The 18,999-nt window shown below is 35.7% G+C and overlaps 1 protein-coding gene and 1 pseudogene across 3 annotated transcripts in view; one reads left to right on the forward strand and one right to left on the reverse strand.

Moving 5' to 3' along the window:
* The window catches only part of KCNC2 (potassium voltage-gated channel subfamily C member 2), a 184,442-nt gene extending 171,975 nt beyond the window's left edge, over positions 1 to 12,467 (forward strand). For 2 of the 3 annotated variants that reach the window (XM_059404693.1, XM_059404694.1), the window contains exons 3-5: positions 3,397 to 4,324; positions 6,380 to 6,544; positions 11,534 to 12,223. In XM_059404693.1, coding sequence (XP_059260676.1) covers positions 3,397 to 4,324; positions 6,380 to 6,544; positions 11,534 to 11,670 — 1,230 coding nt within the window. In that variant the 3' untranslated portion in view covers positions 11,671 to 12,223. Of the gene's footprint in view, positions 1 to 3,396; positions 4,325 to 6,379; positions 6,545 to 11,533; positions 12,224 to 12,394 lie in introns of those variants that run through there. The other variant, XM_059404695.1, reaches the window with a different exon arrangement.
* Positions 12,468 to 16,432: 3,965 nt separating this feature from the next.
* On the reverse strand, positions 16,433 to 17,127 carry LOC132020560 (transcription factor BTF3-like; annotated as a pseudogene).
* Positions 17,128 to 18,999: the final 1,872 nt, after the last annotated feature.

Genomic DNA, 18,999 nt, shown 5'->3' on the forward strand with positions numbered 1-18,999 from the left:
CAATTTCCTTCTCCCCAATGAATCTGTGTCTGACACCTAGTGTGGAGAGTGAGGAGTTCACATTTGTGTAAGCTCTCCAGGTATGTTCTAATAAATATGACCAAGCTCCTTTTCTAGGAAAATGGGTGAGCAAAGTGGGAAATTTAACAAGATGATTCATGTTACTTAAATTCCAACCACCAAGTGAGGTTGTACCTTCCGACTCTGTTGACCTTTTTCTGACAACATAATGACTTATTTAATGAACATAAACATCAGGTTCTAGTAGTTCTTGTTGAGATACTAATTATATATTTTTAAAGTATACTAAAATATATATAATAATGATTTCTAGTGTTTACATAGGGTTTTAAATTAAAAACCATTTTAACATATATCTTTTCTTTTTACTGCATCCCAAACAATGGGGTTGATACAATAATTTAAGATAAGTGAACTCTATAGTTCTCCCAATAGGCCAACAAGTCTAAAAGAGTACCACCGATAACCAAACTGCTCTAAAGTCACCTTACAGCCTCATTTTAAAACCCAGGTAATATTTCTGGTTTATTTAAAGCTCTTCAGAAAAAAAAAAAAAAAGTTAACCTTGAAAAAGTCAGGGTCTCTGTGCTAGGTTGGGCTTTAATCATGACAATTCGTGCAAAAGAGGCAGGTTTGGAAGAGCTTCTGCTCCTGGGGTGTTCCAGTAAAGGCATCACTTGAGAAAGGGAGTTTGAAAAAGTCCAGACTTTTTGTTAAAACTTCCTACTGTGCTATAGACAAGTCTCCCCTTTCCATTAGGTCAACCTTCATTTATCCCTCAAATTTCAGTCTGTAGATATTTTGTCAGAGGTTTCTATGACCCTTCAGTCTTAAAATAAAGCCCCCTTTTTTTGATCCTTTCTATCCTTCATTGCATTTATCACAATTGGAATTATAAAATTTTTGTGTGTTTTATTATTTAATAGAATGTGAATTACTCAAACACAGGCATCATGTTTTGTTAACTATTCTTATGTTAAAGCCCTAGTCCTTTGGCCTGGCCTAGAGGGAAACCTAATTCATACTTGCTAAATGAATGAATGAATGAATGAATGAATGAAGAGTAAGAAAATGTCTGATCAGAAAAGGTCTCAGTGTCTTGTATTGTCAGGCCTCATAATACACAAGAAAATTGTCTTTTGTTGTATGAGAGATAGGCTGGGAAGCTAGAACAGATTTTGAAAGTGCAATGTTGGGACGTCCCAATCAATTCACTACATGAATGTAGGTGGACAGAATTTGAGACTGCAAAGTTAGCTGAGAAAATGCTGACTGAGGAATACTAGAAGCATAAAATAAAATTACAGTTTACTTTAACTGCCTTGTATTCTGTACCTGCCTCATAGATAGAATGTGTGCACTAAAACTTTTGACACTTAGTCTGAAATGCTGGAGACTAGAGTGCAGGGAGTGGCTTGGTGGGGGAGTCCGTATGTCCACACCAGCAGGACTCTAATGACAAAAGGAGAGTTCAGGGAGAATCAGAACCAAAGTTGACTCTCAGATCTATAGACAAAATTGTGATTAGATTAAGAGGTAATGTATGAATCAAGGATAATTGATTCTTCCTCCAAAAGATACCATCTTTTAAAGTATCCAGAATGTCTTAGTGATACTGTTACAAGTAGTTGATTTTAAAAGAACCATATATTTATTTGTACAAAGAGAAAGCTGAGTAAAAACACATTAACATCTTGCATTATATCTGGGGAAGATATCAATGAAACTGTAATATCAAAACCAAGGAAAATGGAAAAGTAAGTCAAAGCCATGAAAATGGAATGTTTTATAATATTATAAGAATGATATACTAACTGCTACACTGCACTGAAACAACTGAAGTGGTTCTTTAAGGCAGATAGTCACCATCCTAAGTTTTTTTTATTGTTGTTTTGTGGGGTTTTTTTGGTCCTTTTGTATATTGCTTACATCGAAACTCTACAAGGGAAAAAGGTAGTTTCAATCTCTTCTTGAAACTTAGGCATGGGTTAGGAATTGGTATTAGGGGACAGGTTTGGGATTCAGATACACCCTATTTTTCTGAAAAAGGGCTGCTCTGCACTTGACTGATGACTTCTTGCTCCTAAATGATTAATTAATTTGGATATTAAAAGGGTAATCTCTTGGTGCTCCTTACACATGCTAAATCTGAGAGCATTGGCAGAAAGCATTAGGAATCTGCTGGCTTCTTTGCAAGCCTCTGGTACTGTCTGCAACAGTACCATTCACTCAAACTGGGTGTTAAGTTTTCAGATCTCAAATATTAAGAAGTATGCGACCCCAAAGTAAATTTTCCAACATATTTGAGTTCCACAAGTGAGAGTCTGGTAGTTCCCAAAACAATTGGGGGTGAAACTTGCCAGGTTAGCATCTTAGGTCTATCACTTTGTGTCTTATGACTTGGAAATGTAGGTTAAATTCTGTGTTAATATTGCAGAACTATAAAATATGGTAGTAGTAATGTTGTTATGAGTATTGATATGAGTTAATTATGTAATTTGCTTTTATGAGTGTCTGGCACTAATAAGAATTAAGTAAGTGAGAGCTTTTATTATTATTATTCTGTATTAGTAGGTATGTGTACTCGCATATTAATGATTGAAGAAATGAAATAAAAAGTTGAGTTAAAAAAAAAAAAAAACCCTGCAATTTTATAGCATGCTCCTCTAACACTTGGAATTCTTTTTCAGGTGAAAAAGAAAATTTGTTCCTTAACTCTATTTCTTCCTCTCTTTGGCCTCATTGCCTATTCTTCATCTCTAGATCTGATCTTTCGGACAAGTCTCCACCTTAAGTCGATACAATTTAACTATAACATAGCTGAAAAATAATATTTTTTCTCGTCCATACTTCATGACATCTTGATAATTTTACTTATGATTAAAAACCTACAGTCAAATTCAGGTGTCATTCAAATTTTCATCAGTATGGACTATACCTTATATTTATAGATATAAAGCTTGATCTAATACATGAAGATTTCTAGGATCAGAAGGAGTATCTGGAGCCACTGTGTACATTTCTTATTTTTTTTTTCCAGTTTGTTTCCCTTTACATTGTTTTGGTTGATTTTTATACTCTCTTAACAGGTATACTATAGAAAAGAGTCAAGAAATTATTTTCCAACATAAAGCCAAAGTTTTTACCTATATAAGCAGAAAACAGAACTTGAAACACATTACATGTGAAATCTAATTAATGATACCTATGCATCTCTTTTTTCACCTGAGTGGTATCCAAGCAAAATCTCCAAATAAGCTTTTTTTTTTTTTTTTCTTCTGCAGGGATCGATACTTTTAGATTTGGATCAAAGTATACCAAAGTTCAGATCACTCTCTCTCTCTTTTTTTTTTATTTCTTTTTTTCCCCCTACAGTTTATTGCTTTTGCTTCTTTATTCTTCATCCTGGTTTCAATCACAACCTTTTGCCTGGAGACACATGAAGCTTTCAATATTGTTAAAAACAAGACAGAACCAGTCATCAATGGCACAAGTGTTGTTCTGCAATATGAAATCGAAACGGATCCTGCCTTGACGTATGTAGAAGGAGTGTGTGTGGTGTGGTTTACTTTTGAATTTTTAGTCCGTATCATTTTTTCCCCTAATAAACTTGAATTCATCAAAAATCTCTTGAATATCATTGACTTTGTGGCCATCCTACCCTTCTACTTAGAGGTGGGACTCAGTGGGCTGTCATCCAAAGCTGCTAAAGATGTCCTTGGCTTCCTCAGGGTGGTAAGATTTGTGAGGATCCTGAGAATCTTCAAGCTCACCCGCCATTTTGTAGGTCTGAGGGTGCTTGGACACACACTTCGAGCTAGTACTAATGAATTTTTGCTGCTGATAATCTTCCTGGCTCTAGGAGTTCTGATATTTGCTACTATGATCTACTATGCCGAGAGAGTAGGAGCTCAACCTAACGACCCTTCAGCTAGTGAGCACACGCAGTTTAAAAACATTCCAATTGGCTTCTGGTGGGCTGTAGTGACCATGACTACCTTGGGCTATGGGGATATGTACCCCCAAACATGGTCAGGGATGCTGGTGGGAGCCCTGTGTGCTCTGGCTGGAGTGCTAACAATAGCCATGCCGGTGCCTGTCATTGTCAACAACTTTGGAATGTACTACTCCTTGGCAATGGCGAAGCAGAAACTTCCAAGAAAAAGAAAGAAGCACATCCCTCCTGCCCCTCAGGCAAGCTCACCTACTTTTTGCAAGACAGAATTAAATATGGCCTGCAATAGCACACAGGGTGACGCATGTCTGGGCAAGGACAATCGGCTTCTGGAACATAACAGATCAGGTAAGGCACAATTTCAAATGCATGCCACTAACCACTTTATAGACCAGTATGTCCCTCAGGTAGAAGGCAACCATTTTCATTGTCTGCAAACATTCCTGAGTTTTCAGTTCTACCCTCTCACAATACACGTGTTTGTGTCAGGCTTGTAGACAGCTAGACTGTAGCTTTTCTCAGTAGATTCCAAGTAGAAGCCTGTGTAGCTGGTCTATAGAGTTTTCCTGCTTTAGTGGGAATGCCCTTTGCTGATGGTGCCAATATTTTCTTTTGCCCGTTTGTTGCTTTTGTGCCAATGTTTCTTTGTTCCCCTGCACGATGTGATGGTATGATACTGGCCATTTTCCATTTTTCATTCTCAAAATGTTGATTTCCTTATCATTTGGCTTGGTGTGTTTGTCTCAGTTTTATCTCTGCCACATGGGGCCATGCATCTCAACCTATTTCACAAGAAGCAGTTACTTAAAAAAAATGGATGCTTGTATATCAACAGACTGAACACCAAAAAGGTGATATGGAAGATCATAATCTTTGATAATAAAAGTCACCCCTAGTAATATTCTAGAGGATTGATTACATTTTCATTATTGTTAACTTAGGTAGGATATTCAGTATAATCCTTTTAGATTGGGTAAGATGCTATGTAATATAATAAATTTACCATTATCCTGGAGGCAGATGATCTGCTTTGTCTAACCAATGGCAAAGCTGAAATTCCTTGAGGATTTCCTTTTTTATGCACTATACATTGGGCTCTGTTCCCCTCCGAAACTGAATTTTGGGTGATTTACTGATGAATCCCTACCCCCTCCATTGCCACAGATAATCTAGAAGACAGTGACTGTAAATTAATATTCATTTTGCCAAAATGATAGTAATGTGCTATTTTATCTAGTACAGATTAAATATTTTATAGATTAAACAATTTAATTATGTTTCAGCCCACTATGAAAATTAAAGATATGTGCATTCCCTGTAACTTAGATATATTTAATCTTTTTCTGTAGAAAAATGATTCATGATAACCCCAAATGAATACTTTTTCATAACTTAGAAAAGCACCAATTACACAAAGCAAGCAAACAAACAAAAATGGCAGGTAACATGTTCATTCATTAGTTTCCAGAAGTTTATATGAAGTAAAAGGGGAAAAAAATGTGGCTGGAACTAAACTTCTTCTTAAAGATTTTATTTGTAAAGATCCTTATGCTTATTTAATACATTGTTCTGCAAATTCTGTCAATATATCTGAAAACTATCAGGCAAAAAATGTCTTTATGAAAGGTGGAGTTTAGTTGGTGTCGCTAGTCTCACTGGACTGATCGCAGAGTACCTGTGCAGAGTCCTTATGAAGGGCATGAGAAACAGGACAGACACACTCTCAGCCTGGATAAATATTGTTATAACAAGGCTAGCATCTAGGCCAATCAGATGCAAATGTCTTTGGCAAGCATATAGAAGTAAACAGTTTTTTCAAGGGCATTTGGAGAAGTTACTTTTATTCCATCATTATGCTCAAAAACATTTTTTTTTTTTTCACTTCAAAATGGAGAACCTGGGCACAAAGGGAGTTTGGGGATTATTTTTATTAAGATTTTTTTTTGAAAGTTACTTTCTGCAAATATTATTAGCATGTGTCTTAAAGAACTCCAAAACCAAATATGTACCTAGCAGTTTTTCCTTAAATAGATTCTACTTTTAAAGATTCTTATTCACAATAACTAGATAGCATGTCAAAAATCATGATATTAATGTGTGTGCTATGTCATTATCACACTTATTTTGAATTCATATTAGTTCTGTAAAAGTCCATTTCCTTTAGATAGAATCCTAAATGGAATTAAAACTTCCCAAGGAACATTTCTCTCCTTTTCAATACATTTCCATTTTGCTCTGTGTAAATTTCTGTAGTGAGTGATGAAAACCCTTTTTCTTATCATGATGTGATTATTGTGTTTTGTATATCGAGTGACTGTACTATGGACATTCAGTGTAAACTCTTTGTACTGTCTCATTTCCTCATCCATCACTGTCTGTCAATGGGCATGGTGCTGTGACCAGTGTTATCAGGTGACGACAGTACAGGAAGTGAGCCGCCATTATCACCCCCAGAAAGGCTCCCCATCAGACGCTCTAGTACCAGAGACAAAAACAGAAGAGGGGAAACATGTTTCCTACTGACGACAGGTGATTACACGTGTGCTTCTGATGGAGGGATCAGGAAAGGTAGGCATGAATTTAATTAGATCTTAACAGGTGACTTAGAAATTAAATGCTGCAAATATATGGAGTGATATAAATGCTCTTTTGTCATTTTGTAGGAAAGACTGCACGTAGTGTTCTCTTGCATTCCTTATCACCTCTTTTCTCATTATAAACATTTAAGTGCATATCATAATAGCTTACTTGATTGTCCTATCTGAAAGACATTTCACCCTTCTTTCTTTCTTTATATTTTTGGTTTCCATTAGTCTATGGGAAGAATTGTAATGGGGTGTTTAAAAATTAAGTCACTCAGCTAATTAATATAATGTACTCAACAGTTTTTAAACAGTTTTCAACTACACATAATAAAACTCACTAATTGGGTCTATGCATATATTTGATAACTAATTGATAAAACAACAAGGATTTTTTTTTTTCCAAAGAAAAACTTTAAACACACTGTATTTAAGTCTCTTACCTAATATTTGGGCAGTTTTGCCATGATTCATCTCAATGTCAGAAGGTCAAAAATATCCAACATCCTTGGCCATATAGAATAGTATATGCCATAACTTGAGAGGCTACTTATATACTTACAAATTGTGCTACAGAATTTCTTTTTGAGGCAATAATAATACTTTTAAGTTTGTTACTATTTTCAACCCAAACTAAAATGTGCCTGGCACACAGAAGACACTCAATAATTATTTGTCGAATGAATAAATTTGGTTGGGCAGGCATCTTTGGTTAAGAAATATAACAGAATATTGAAGCTCTACTCCATTATGTCCTTCCAATTTTCCAGATGATACCACCATCTATGACTATTCCCCAGGAACAGCTTTTTGTTTTTGTTTTGCGTAAACTTGACAGATCTCAGGACAATTCTCCCTCCTTAAGAAATAGTTTTGTGACGTCTGCTACTCACTCTTGTCCAAGGGCTGATATGCTCTTTGATTGCCTCCTACTTTGATAATTCCAGTTGCTTTATTGCCATGGCTATCTTTCTCTGCTTATTGACTGAATAGAGAAAGAACTATAATAATTTCTTATGCAATGGACTGAATTTTAATGAAAAGCCGGTCTAAAACTTTCATACTAGTGCAACTGCATTTAAAAAATACTGCACTTTTTTGCTATTCATTGCATTTTCTCCCTATTGAATACTTCAACATTTTAAGCCTTAAATATTTATTTTGTGATGTCTTCTCTCTTTGAAATGTCTCATTACCCATATTGTACATCTCTTTCATTACTTCTGAACACTTTGTATTGTCCTTTCTGTCTCCATGGCTTTGAGTCTCAAAAGAGAAGACAGACTCTTCTTTTATTTCTTCAGTATGTACTATTTTACATACTTCTTTATTTCAATTACTTCCATTCCTCTGCATCTATTATTTGCACCAAAATGTATTTCAATTATCTGAATAGGTTTATTTGGTTGTTTGCCTTTCTATTTTAAATATTAAGTGCTAGAACAATTTTTAAAATATTTAGAAGATAGTGTACTATCATAGTATTTAAGCAAAATATGTATACATATATTAAATAATGATTATAATATGTAACTAACAATTTCTTGTATAGAACATTATATTTTAAGTGCATTACGTATCTTTACTCACTATATGTATATATATGCATATATTTGTATATATGTATATATGTACTTATATGTAATATGTGGTTACATTCACATACATTTTTGAGCATCACTTAATAAATCGTCACATGCAATATTTATACTAACATTGCTTGTTTAAGAACTTAGCTAAAATTTTTTCCTTCCACTCTTAGACAATACTTTGGATTTTAAACGTCAAAGGAGATCACATAAGAAAAAATACTTTGCAAATTATAAATCACTATGTTAATACAGAATTTTTCTGTAAAATGGCAATGTTTCATGAGCAAAGCAATTAATAAGATACCTAGTCTGTATGGAAAGGTTATACATGAAATCTTATTTCACAAATGCAAAATTCTCTTTATCAATGAGCACATCTTTAAAAATTCATCTATGGGCTTTTATTCTTTGTCATTTCTCACCACAATCAACTTCCTTCTTCATTCTTGCTTAGTTTCTTTACACCTTGAAATTTTTTTTTTTCTCTCAGGCCTTGTAGTATTTTTGGTTAATTTCACTTAATTTTCTTAATTTTTCTTAGCGTGTTGTCTTGTTATGTTTGTCAAGAACCCATTCATTTCTTCTCTTGTTCCTTTTTATGTAGATTATAAATTTCTCCTACTACTTTCTCCTACTTATTCAGAACATTTATTTGCTATATGATCTCTTTTTTATCTTTCAATTTGGTCTCTCTACTGATTTTTAGACTTCTGAAAATTCTCCTCTATATAGATGAAAATAAAGGACTAGATTCCCACTGAATTCTTTTTCTATCAACAAATATGAATATAGATGGGTGTACATTAAGAAAATTTATGGATCCTCTATGAAAGTGAACTCTCAATACTTAGAACCTATGTTTTTATTTATGCAGTAGTGTTTAGGAAATCATCTTTCATACACAATAACATACCCATTGATAATGCATGGCTAAGCAGTTTCAGTATTGCCCCAAATAAGCATATGCTCTTAAGAATGATATAAAATGCACACTATATATTTAGATGCCAATTCCAAGTAGGTTCAATATTGTGTATCTTCATGAATCATATTTTTTATCATTCCAGTCAATAAAAGTTTGCTTAAGCAAAAACTTTATCAAATTTTCTATCACAAATGAACCTGCAGAAAAAAATATATACATACTTAAAAGAATAACTTATAATTTTACTAATTAAATACTTGTTATTAAATTATGACAGAAGTCTTTTCAAATGAACACTGAAATTGTAGCTATTAAGAATAAAAGGACTTGTAAACAGAATGGATGATATTTATGCTGAAAACTGTAATTCAGAAAAATAATTGAACATTTAGAATGGCAACCAAAATTTACATATAACTAGTATCGTTAATAGAAAATCTTTGCCTTTTTGGAGGTCCCATTGGGAGCTTGGAAGTTGTGGGAGACCAGATGTAAATATTTTTTTTAAAAGACTTTATTTTTCTCAGATGTAAATTTTTATAAGAATGAATGATTTATAGGTGTTAACACCTCTCTAGTCCATGCATATTTACCAGTTTGCTTTTAATCAAACCAAATCAATGTTTATAGTGTAGTTTGCATTTTTAGATTACATGGCTAATCACGATAAATTATTCTTCCTATAATTCCCCAAGTTATATTTCCAGTCACTTTAGAGAACAGCAGTAACAACTAGCTTTCCAGGCACACGGAGGTCCCCATGTAAGGATAAATTATCTGCAATTCTTTTTTAATTATTTAAGACATCCCCTTATTAAGAACTCCATCATCTATTGGAATAGGATGAAATATATATCACCTCCCATGTTTTATATCTCCAAATGCTAACAAAACATATTGGCAGATAATTCTCTTGTTAGCAGAAATTATGTCCTGGAGAACTTCAGGGTGGCATAACTTTCCCTCAGCAAAATCTCAGAGAAGACATCTAGTGTAATGAAAGTTTATGTATGTGTATGGGGAAGGAGGTTCCTACTCAAAGCTGCTTCACCCCACAGTAGAGCAGTTATTGCAATCCATGACCCTACTTGTCCTGGGTGCTGATAAATCAAATAATCACTAACGCGCTTAATTTCTCCTTTTCTAGTGAAAGGAGAAGAGATGGTACTAGCTTCTTCCCCAGAAGTCCATGAATATACAGAATTAGATAAGGAAGTAGTTTGACAGGAACATGGGAAAGCACAAAAGGCCCATTTTCTTTCTCATATAGTGATCATGCCCACCGAGGGCCAATTAGAGTCCGAGGAATGAGCCCTAAATCTAAGGAATAACAAAGTTCACTGAAATTGTATGTACTTGCTCAGATTTGACTGTCCAACAGAGAATTTCATTTCCTTGTTCTACAATACTTCTTTTCAGTAGATCTGTCAGACAGAACATTTATTTCCTGACTGCTTTTTCAGCCAATAGTGGTCCTGCTCTAAAGACAGTTCACTTCTAACTTTACAGTGTGCTACCTCCCACCACCTAACCACCTCTAATCTTTTCTAATAAATAGTACCACAATATCTGAGTCCTTCCAAAGGTGACCTTGATGGGAATGTTGCTTGAGTAGCTAAGGAAAACCACTGGGTTAAAGCTTGTGAGATGTAGCTTTTATCCTGTAAGTCCATGACTATCACCCATGAATGATTAGAATGTGAGATGACAGAAAGAAAAAGTGAATCAAGATCAAATGGTTCTCAATTTCTGGCAGTGGAGAGCCAACTGAAAACATCAGATAACCAAGTTCCGATCGTAAATTCACTGAAATTATGACAACTTATATTTCATTTCATTTCTTTTTTTTTCCCTTTCTTTTTTTTCTTTTTTTAATCCAAGGAGCTAGAAATGAGCATCCATCCCATATCGCCTAGATAATGGCATCCAATGTCATTATTTAAGAATCATCCTTTTAACACTATAAAGCTGGAAGATTAAATATGCTCAGAAAAAAAGCCATCCACTTAAACCTAATCCTGCTTACTAGCTTAGTAAATAATAAAAAGCGATAAGAAAAAAATAACCCATTTTTTTCAGAAACATATTCTGAAATGCATGAATATTAACCAAGTTTGTATCTTACTTAAGTTGCTTTGCCTAATTCTTAAAAGATTTCTAGTTTTTGTATGTCAAAATTACATCAATGCAAGATATAATCTGGGAAAGAATAAATTCTGAAGGATTACAACTATAATTTGGGATAGCTGGTTTAATCTTCTGGGAATGACAGCTCTAGTGAGCTTTATTACTTACTTTTTTAAAGTTACAAATGGTCTCAGTATTAAATTCTTTGTGGGAAAAAAAATTTTTTTTCCTTGAACTCAAAATAGCACTTTGATTATCCTGCATGGTATTGTTTGTCTCTGTCTATTTTCTGGTTGAATTCAACTGATGTCTGTGCATTTTTCCATAAAAGGATATGAAAAATCCCGAAGCTTAAACAACATAGCGGGCTTGGCAGGCAATGCTCTGAGGCTCTCTCCAGTAACATCACCCTACAACTCTCCTTGTCCTCTGAGGCGTTCTCGATCTCCTATCCCATCTATTTTGTAAACCAAACTGCATCAGTCGGCTAAATTGTATGAATTCAAGTACTGTCTACCCCATAATGGAGATAATTAAGTGTAGAGTTACTCCAGGTTCCATTAAATACAGTTAAAATCCTGCATGATACCACTATTTGAAGTCAGAAATGCCACTTGGGTAGCTAACAAATCTTATCCTGGCTTTAAAGATGACCTAAAGTAGTGCTACTTCTCTGTATTCATTGCCCCGGTCTCCTTTCGCAATAAAATGACAGGTAGTGTCAGCTATTGGCCAGTACATGAATACATAAACATACCTTCAGGGAGATGTATTTAAAACAGTGTGCTTCCAAATGCCAATCACTTCATTGGAACTTCATTTCTCGTGACTCTAAACCATTTTGAAGATGTTTGGGATTCTATTTTGATTGCACACAACATGACTCTGGTCAGCTCATTTGCATGGACCATCTTGTCTCTATCACCTGAGAGCAATGTCACAGAGTTCGGGCACCGTGGATGGCTCGGGATATGTGTACTTGCGTCAAACCATCCGGCTGATACAGAAACACTGGTCAGCTGTTCTGCATGTTGAACTGTGGGGCAGGGAGGGCGAGTTTCTCCTTGGCATTTTTTTTTCTTTATTCTTTGAAAGACATATTTGTTTTAACTAGTTTAATTTCTTGATTGATTTACATTTCTTCAAAAATGCTGTATTGGAGTTCTGAATGTCTCTGGTTGTTTGCACACAGATAACTGCAAAGAGGTTGTCATTACTGGTTACACGCAAGCTGAGGCCAGATCTCTTACTTAATGGCTTGGGGAAGGCACAAAACATGAGAGAAAGGTAACTGCCGGCCAGGCTTGCATTGTTTAGCCAGGAATTGCTGCTTGGAACTAGAGTCATCTATATCTATATCTATATCTATATCTATATCTATATCTATATCTATATCTATATTTTTTTAATCCCAGGATTTGTCATCATTTTCTGAGGCAAAGTGCCAAATATCACCCAAAGCTCTCATGTCCTTTTTTTTGTTAATACTCCCTCCTTTATTTTTATTCATTGATTTTTGTGCAAACATCAAAAATTATTGTGGTTCACAGGAGGCTTTTTTGACCAGCCTTAAATTTCTGACACAGGATTGATCAGATTTTCAGGCAGTTATTTAACCAGGTGCTTTGTCCTGTATGTTGTTTCTGTCTGTCTGTCTTAGCTCCCTGTCTTAAATGTATATGCCATCTGTCTTCATGAAGCACAGAGATGCCTTGATAAGATGTTCCTGATTTTAGTACTGGGTCCTCTCCCTTGCCCCCTGCCTTCTCTGCCCTTTGGAACAGCCTCTCTGCTTTGTGTATAAATGAATGACGCCCTGCAGACTACCTAAGTCCATCGGTACTGTGAACCTTTTTTGATAAGCAGGATTTAAGCAGCAGCATCACCATTACCATTGGTTGCTTGCTGCACTGTCAGTTTCTACTACCTAGCAACCAGCATTCATCACTACACTCCAGCAAAACCCTGAGGGAGTTTTATTCAGCCCAAGTGGAAGAAATTCTGTTTACAACATCCCTGGGAAGCCACTAGTGATGGTGTGTCTGGTGTATTGGGCGTGTGAGGGAAGAAAAATGCCATAATATAAATTGAGGGATAAACAATATTTCTAAGGCATTCGGGATCCTTGAGACTGTTGATTAATCCTTAATTCTCATGTTTATTTTTTTTGTTAGGAAGACAAATGTCATTTTTATTATTGGCCACATAACATCTATTACTCTATATCCTTAAGTCCTAAAGCATGAACTGCATGTCAGAGATCTTGTACAGCAACAAATTTACCCAGACATACACATCTGATATTTAGAGATTCAATGATCTTTTTTTAATAACACCACACTTAGAAAGTTATAATGACCTATAGCATTGTGGTAAAGGAATTAATATGCTGTCTGGTGCTGCTGTTATTGACTGCAGTGTTGTACAGAATTTGTCATGGATTTTTGACCGCTGAAAAAGGGACAATGGAATTTAGCCATACCAAGGACTGTACTGGAAACAGACTTCTGCTGCTGAATGTGCCCTGATGTGACCAGGTAGCACTTGGAAGAGGTCCCTGCGTCTCCACGAGGCATCTAAATCTTAGAAAAGAACTATGGCTGGAACTCATTTGGTGCTCCCCATATGAGTGGTCTGCCATGGACTGGCCAGGAGCCGTGAACCAATTGTAAATACCAACACGTGTGCATGGGTCAACAGCTTCAGCCATCTCACATCCAAGGAAGCCGAGTCCATGACCAACATGGAGCTTCTGAGTAAGGCCCATACCTCCGTGAATCGCCCCTCTTGTGCCTGCAGTAGATCGTGCTGTGAATCATACGAGGCTGTGATATCGGTGTAGTATAGACGTGTTGTAATTTCCCTTACTTCTTCTTTGATGTTTGATTCCATGAACATTGACTCTCTATTTTTTTTTTTATAAACCACTTATGTGGTTGTCTTTGTTGTGAGGTTTTCAGTGCCTATTCATCAAAACAAACCTATTTTTTTGTCACCTGTATGTTTAGATCTGGAAAATCATTATGACTTTAAAAAAAAACTCACTGACATTATTCATGGTTTAAGTCCTTTGTCATTGTTACCTCAATTATAAATATTACAGAAAATAAAATTCTGGCGATGAGAGTATTTTTTTATTAAATGATCGAGGAGTAATGTCAGTATATAGTAGAGTATTAATCAAATTATATCCTAAAATGTATATTTTGCATAAGAGAGATATTCTTCAATCAATTACTTTTTTGTGAGTTTTGTGGCAAACAAAGCTTGAACTTGTCTTTAAAATTGTTGTAGTTGAAACTGTGTTAAGAATTCTTCATCTTGCTTAATCAATATTTCCAGAATTGATTAGTTCCCCTGGGATTCTGAATATAACATATAACCTAATTATGAACCCCTGTATTGTGGAACTTTTGTGAACATTTCAAGGTGCATGCACAACCTTGACGATAACAGATGGATATGTAACTAACTGAAATGAAGAATAAAAGGCAAATAAGCTGGGGATAAACTTGAATCCTATCTGATTAAATTATTCATATTCTTTCCTTGGCTCTTCTCTTTGTTTCGGAATTTTCAAAAGGCTGTACTATTTTTATGTTTCACGGTACCAAACCAGCCAGTTACACACAATGCAAGGAATTTGGGATAGTAGGATTTATACACATACATAAGTCTCACTTTCATTCAAGTCTTGGATATGTAGCCTTTTCTAAGTGCTTTGCCTGCCTAAATTTCTCTCATAATTCTGAGATGGAAAATTATTAATTATTTTGCTCTCCAATATTTGTATGTCTCTTTATGAATGATACTGAATTTTCACTTATACTTTCTGACTTAATCATCACAGCAGTTCTGGAAGTAAATATGTTTTCTTTTCATCTTATTGATGGTGAACTAAGGATCAGAGAGGCAGAATGGCTTACTTTTATTTTTGCTACAGATATTCTTCTCTGCTATAATTTCTTAATGGTTTTAATATTATCCAAGCCCCTTGTTGTAAATGCCTTATATTCTAAGGACGGCTTCAGTCTCACTTTTGGGTAATGGACCTCTGCTTTGGCAGCACACCACATATAACTAACATCCCATTCTATTGTGGGGTTATGCGTAAATTTATCCTGTAAAATCTATAAAACTATCAGGATTAGGGGAAGGATAAAATGAGAAAGAGAAATGAGGTCGGCAAATCCAACACTTTCCTATTATGCACCAATAGATTCTTTCCTACATCTAAAAGTGCTCAGTGTTGATTATTAAGAGTCTCTTAGGAAACTGAGTTCATAAAAGGGAATACATCTAGGTATAATTACTGATAAAATGTTTTGAACGATGGTGTCAGAATATAAGATTTACTATAAAGAGGAAAAATGTACAAGAAGGAGGAAAGAATGCATTTTAATAGATGATAATTACCATCAAATTCTGATTTAAAAAAATCAAGATTAAAGAGTCATGAATGAAAAGTGAAGATACTCATTTTATCTTTGAAATAAATCACAAAACAGACTAATGGAATAGCAATAGTGAACTTACCCTGGAAAGAGACAATGAATATGTTAAAAGGCTATATTACAAAGCAGTGGCTCTAGAGGATTTATAGCGTGCTTAAAGACATTTAGAGCTAAATGAATCTATTAAAATATTGAAATCCCTAGCAGTTTATGATGATTAAAATATGTGGCTTAAAATTTTTCCTTACTGGCAAAAAATTGTCTCCCTCCCAATTTCTCCTTCCAAAGTTCAATTAATTGTTTAAATTCTCAAACACTATTAAACTATAGATATATATTAATTTTCTCTAACATGGATTCAGTATCATTAATATTGATCCTAAATTTAATAATTTCCTATTCTCCCTTAATCTAACTCTGTTTCAAAAATATTTTTACATTGTTGTCTAAAAATTAAATAATAGTATTACTTGATTTTTTTCTTTAATTATCATACAGTCATTCAAAGTGATGGATCACTGAAAAATGTATTTTGTTTTTTAACCTTCTTTCAAACTTTATCCCCAGGCTTCTTCAGCTTAATTAGCTGCAAAGAATGACTTATGTATAAACAAAAACTGAAAAGGGCTGCAGTGTCCAAGGGGCTTGGGTGTAAAAATATTAGAGATCTAGATTTTATCAGATCCATGAACAAAATTTTAAAAAGCAGTCATTATATAAAATAGCAGATCCCAGTAACTTCTTCAAGTTTTATCTTTTCCAGAAGTTGACTCAATTCAGCTTGCTTCATTCTTGGAAGCTTCATCAGAATTCTCCACAAGATGTGGAACTTTGTTATCCTCCTCCTCTCCGGTAGCAAGTGGGGCTTTTCCATCCACAGATTGTGTGGGCAAAACTTCAGCCAGTCTTCTCAAACTAGTCAGACTGTCTGCACCAAGTTGGTTTAAGACCCTGCCTTTCTGGGGCACCTGGGTGGTTCAGTGGGTTAAGGCTTCTGCCTTTGGCTCAGGACATGATCCCAGGGTCCTGGGCTCGAGCCCCACATCGGGCTCTCTGCTCAACAGGGAGCCTGCTTCCCTGCCTCTCTGCCTACTTGCGATCTCTGTCTGTCACATAAATAAATAAAAATCTTAAAAAAAAAAAAATTAAAAAGACCCTACCTTTCTGTCAGCAGTTCTGTCTCAGCATGACCTGTAATGGTGAATGTGTTGGTTGCCAGTGGTGCCTGAACTTTGGGGTTCTTAAGGTGAATCATTGTTCCTTAGTTTGTGAACATATTCATTTCTTCAATACTAGAGATATTGTTTACCCCTAACTTTTTAAAGGAGCACTGAAGTTTTTTATCATCTGTTGTAGCCGTTCTATGAACTGCCTTCTTCTTTCTGCACGCTGTTCCTTTCTCACCGATGCGGATGCGCACTTGTGCTAGCAGTTTGGCGAGTTTCTCCTGGCTCATGATAGTTTTTTCATCTTGTTGGGGGCAGAAATGGGACCGTGTGGGGGACCAGGGCTGGTACTCAGGGGGATCTCAGCTGGACCAGCTAAGAATATTGCACGCACGGGGATGCAAGATGGCTGAATAGGCAATATTTTTTTTAAAAGATTTATTTATTTGAGAGAAAGAAAGAAAGAGCACCTGTGCATGGAGTGAGGGGGACGGGAAGCTGGAGACAGAGAGAGAAAATCTCTGGCAGACTTCCCACTGAGCACAGTCCCCAGTGTAGGGTTCATCATGGGACTCCATCACACCACGGCCAGACCATGACACAAGCAGAAATCAAGAGTGGGAGGCTTAATTGACTGAGCCACCCGGGTGCCTCTGAATATGAGTTTTGAACAACAAGATATTCAAGGACTATGGAAACCTCATCTAGAATCCCAATTATTGTTGGAATTAATAAACTAATTTTATTAAAAAAATAGATTATGTTTTAGAGCCGTTTAAGTCCACAGCAAAATTGAGCAGAAAGTAGAGAGCGTTCCCATTTTCCCCTTGTCCCCACACATGCACAACCTCCCCTTCTGTGCCCCACACCCTAGTCATATTTGCTACAATCTGTGAACCTACAAAGACATCATTACCACCCAAAGTCCTTAGTTTACATAAGGGTTCACTCTTGGTGTTACATGTTCTATAGATTTGTTAAGCGTGTAATGACATTGTATCCAAAGCTGTAGTATCATAAAGGGTAGTTTCACTGCCCTAAAAATCCTCTGTGCTCACCCCTTCTTTCCCCTTAACCCTTGGCAGCCAATGACCTTTAACTGTCTCCTTAGTTTTGCTTTCCCAGAACATCAGGTAGTTGAGATCATACTGTATGTACTCTTTTCAGATTGAAAAGTTTCACTTAGTAATACGCATTTAAGTTTTCTCCTTGCCTTTTCATGGCCTGGTAGTTCATTTCTTTTTAGTGCTGAATAATATCCCATTTTTTTTTTTAATGTATCCCAGTTTATCCAGTCACCTACTGAAAGACATCTTGGTTGCTTCCAAATTCTGACAATCATAAATAAAGCAGCTATAAACATCTGTGCGAGGTTATTGTGTAGATAGAAGTTTGCGATTCATTGGCTAAACACCAAGAGCACAATTGCTAGGTCATATGGTAAGAGTATGCTAGTTTACAGTCATTTTTTTCATTTGGTCCTCTTACATTGTCAGCAAAATTACAGTTCTAACCCATCTTTTCAATGCTAATCATGTGCACTGCATGGATTCCTTATAAATTTGCTGTTTCATTTCCAGATGTAAATATATTGGTTGATTATTCACTAGCAGATTCTTTCTCCTTAAAAATAAAATGAGAGGGGGCATTCCTGGGTGGCTCAGTCCATTAAGCTTCTGCCTTCAGCTCAGGTCATGATCCCAGGGTCCTGGGGTCCAGCCCCGCATGCATCTCCCTGCTCCGTGGGGAGCCTGCTGCTGCTTCTCCCTCCTTCCCTTCCTCCCTCCCTGCTCATTCTCTCTCTCTCTCTTTTGCTCACTCTCTCTCTCTCAAATAAATAACTGAAATCTTTGAAAATACAGCTTCTAAATAAAATACAGGAAAAGTTTCTATAAAATAAAAAAAAAAGAAAAAGTTAATTATCATTCCATAGTTTTCTACTCCACAAACTGAATGGTTTCATGTCGTCAATTTGCTTTTTTTCCTTGTGTGATTCTCATTTTATAATTTTAGCGTACTGTGGGAGTTCGTGTACAGACGTGTATATTTAACCTATCATTTCAGTCATGCTTCAGGTTGGTCTTTTAACTTTCTCGCCTCAGTCCGTCCTTCATTGCAGATGGTGTTCTAACTCTGCACAGGCTCAAGGAAGAACCCTAGGGCCCCACGATGGACAC

This window comes from Mustela nigripes, chromosome 6 (assembly GCF_022355385.1).
Source record: "Mustela nigripes isolate SB6536 chromosome 6, MUSNIG.SB6536, whole genome shotgun sequence".
NCBI classification, from domain to species: domain Eukaryota; kingdom Metazoa; phylum Chordata; class Mammalia; order Carnivora; family Mustelidae; genus Mustela; species Mustela nigripes.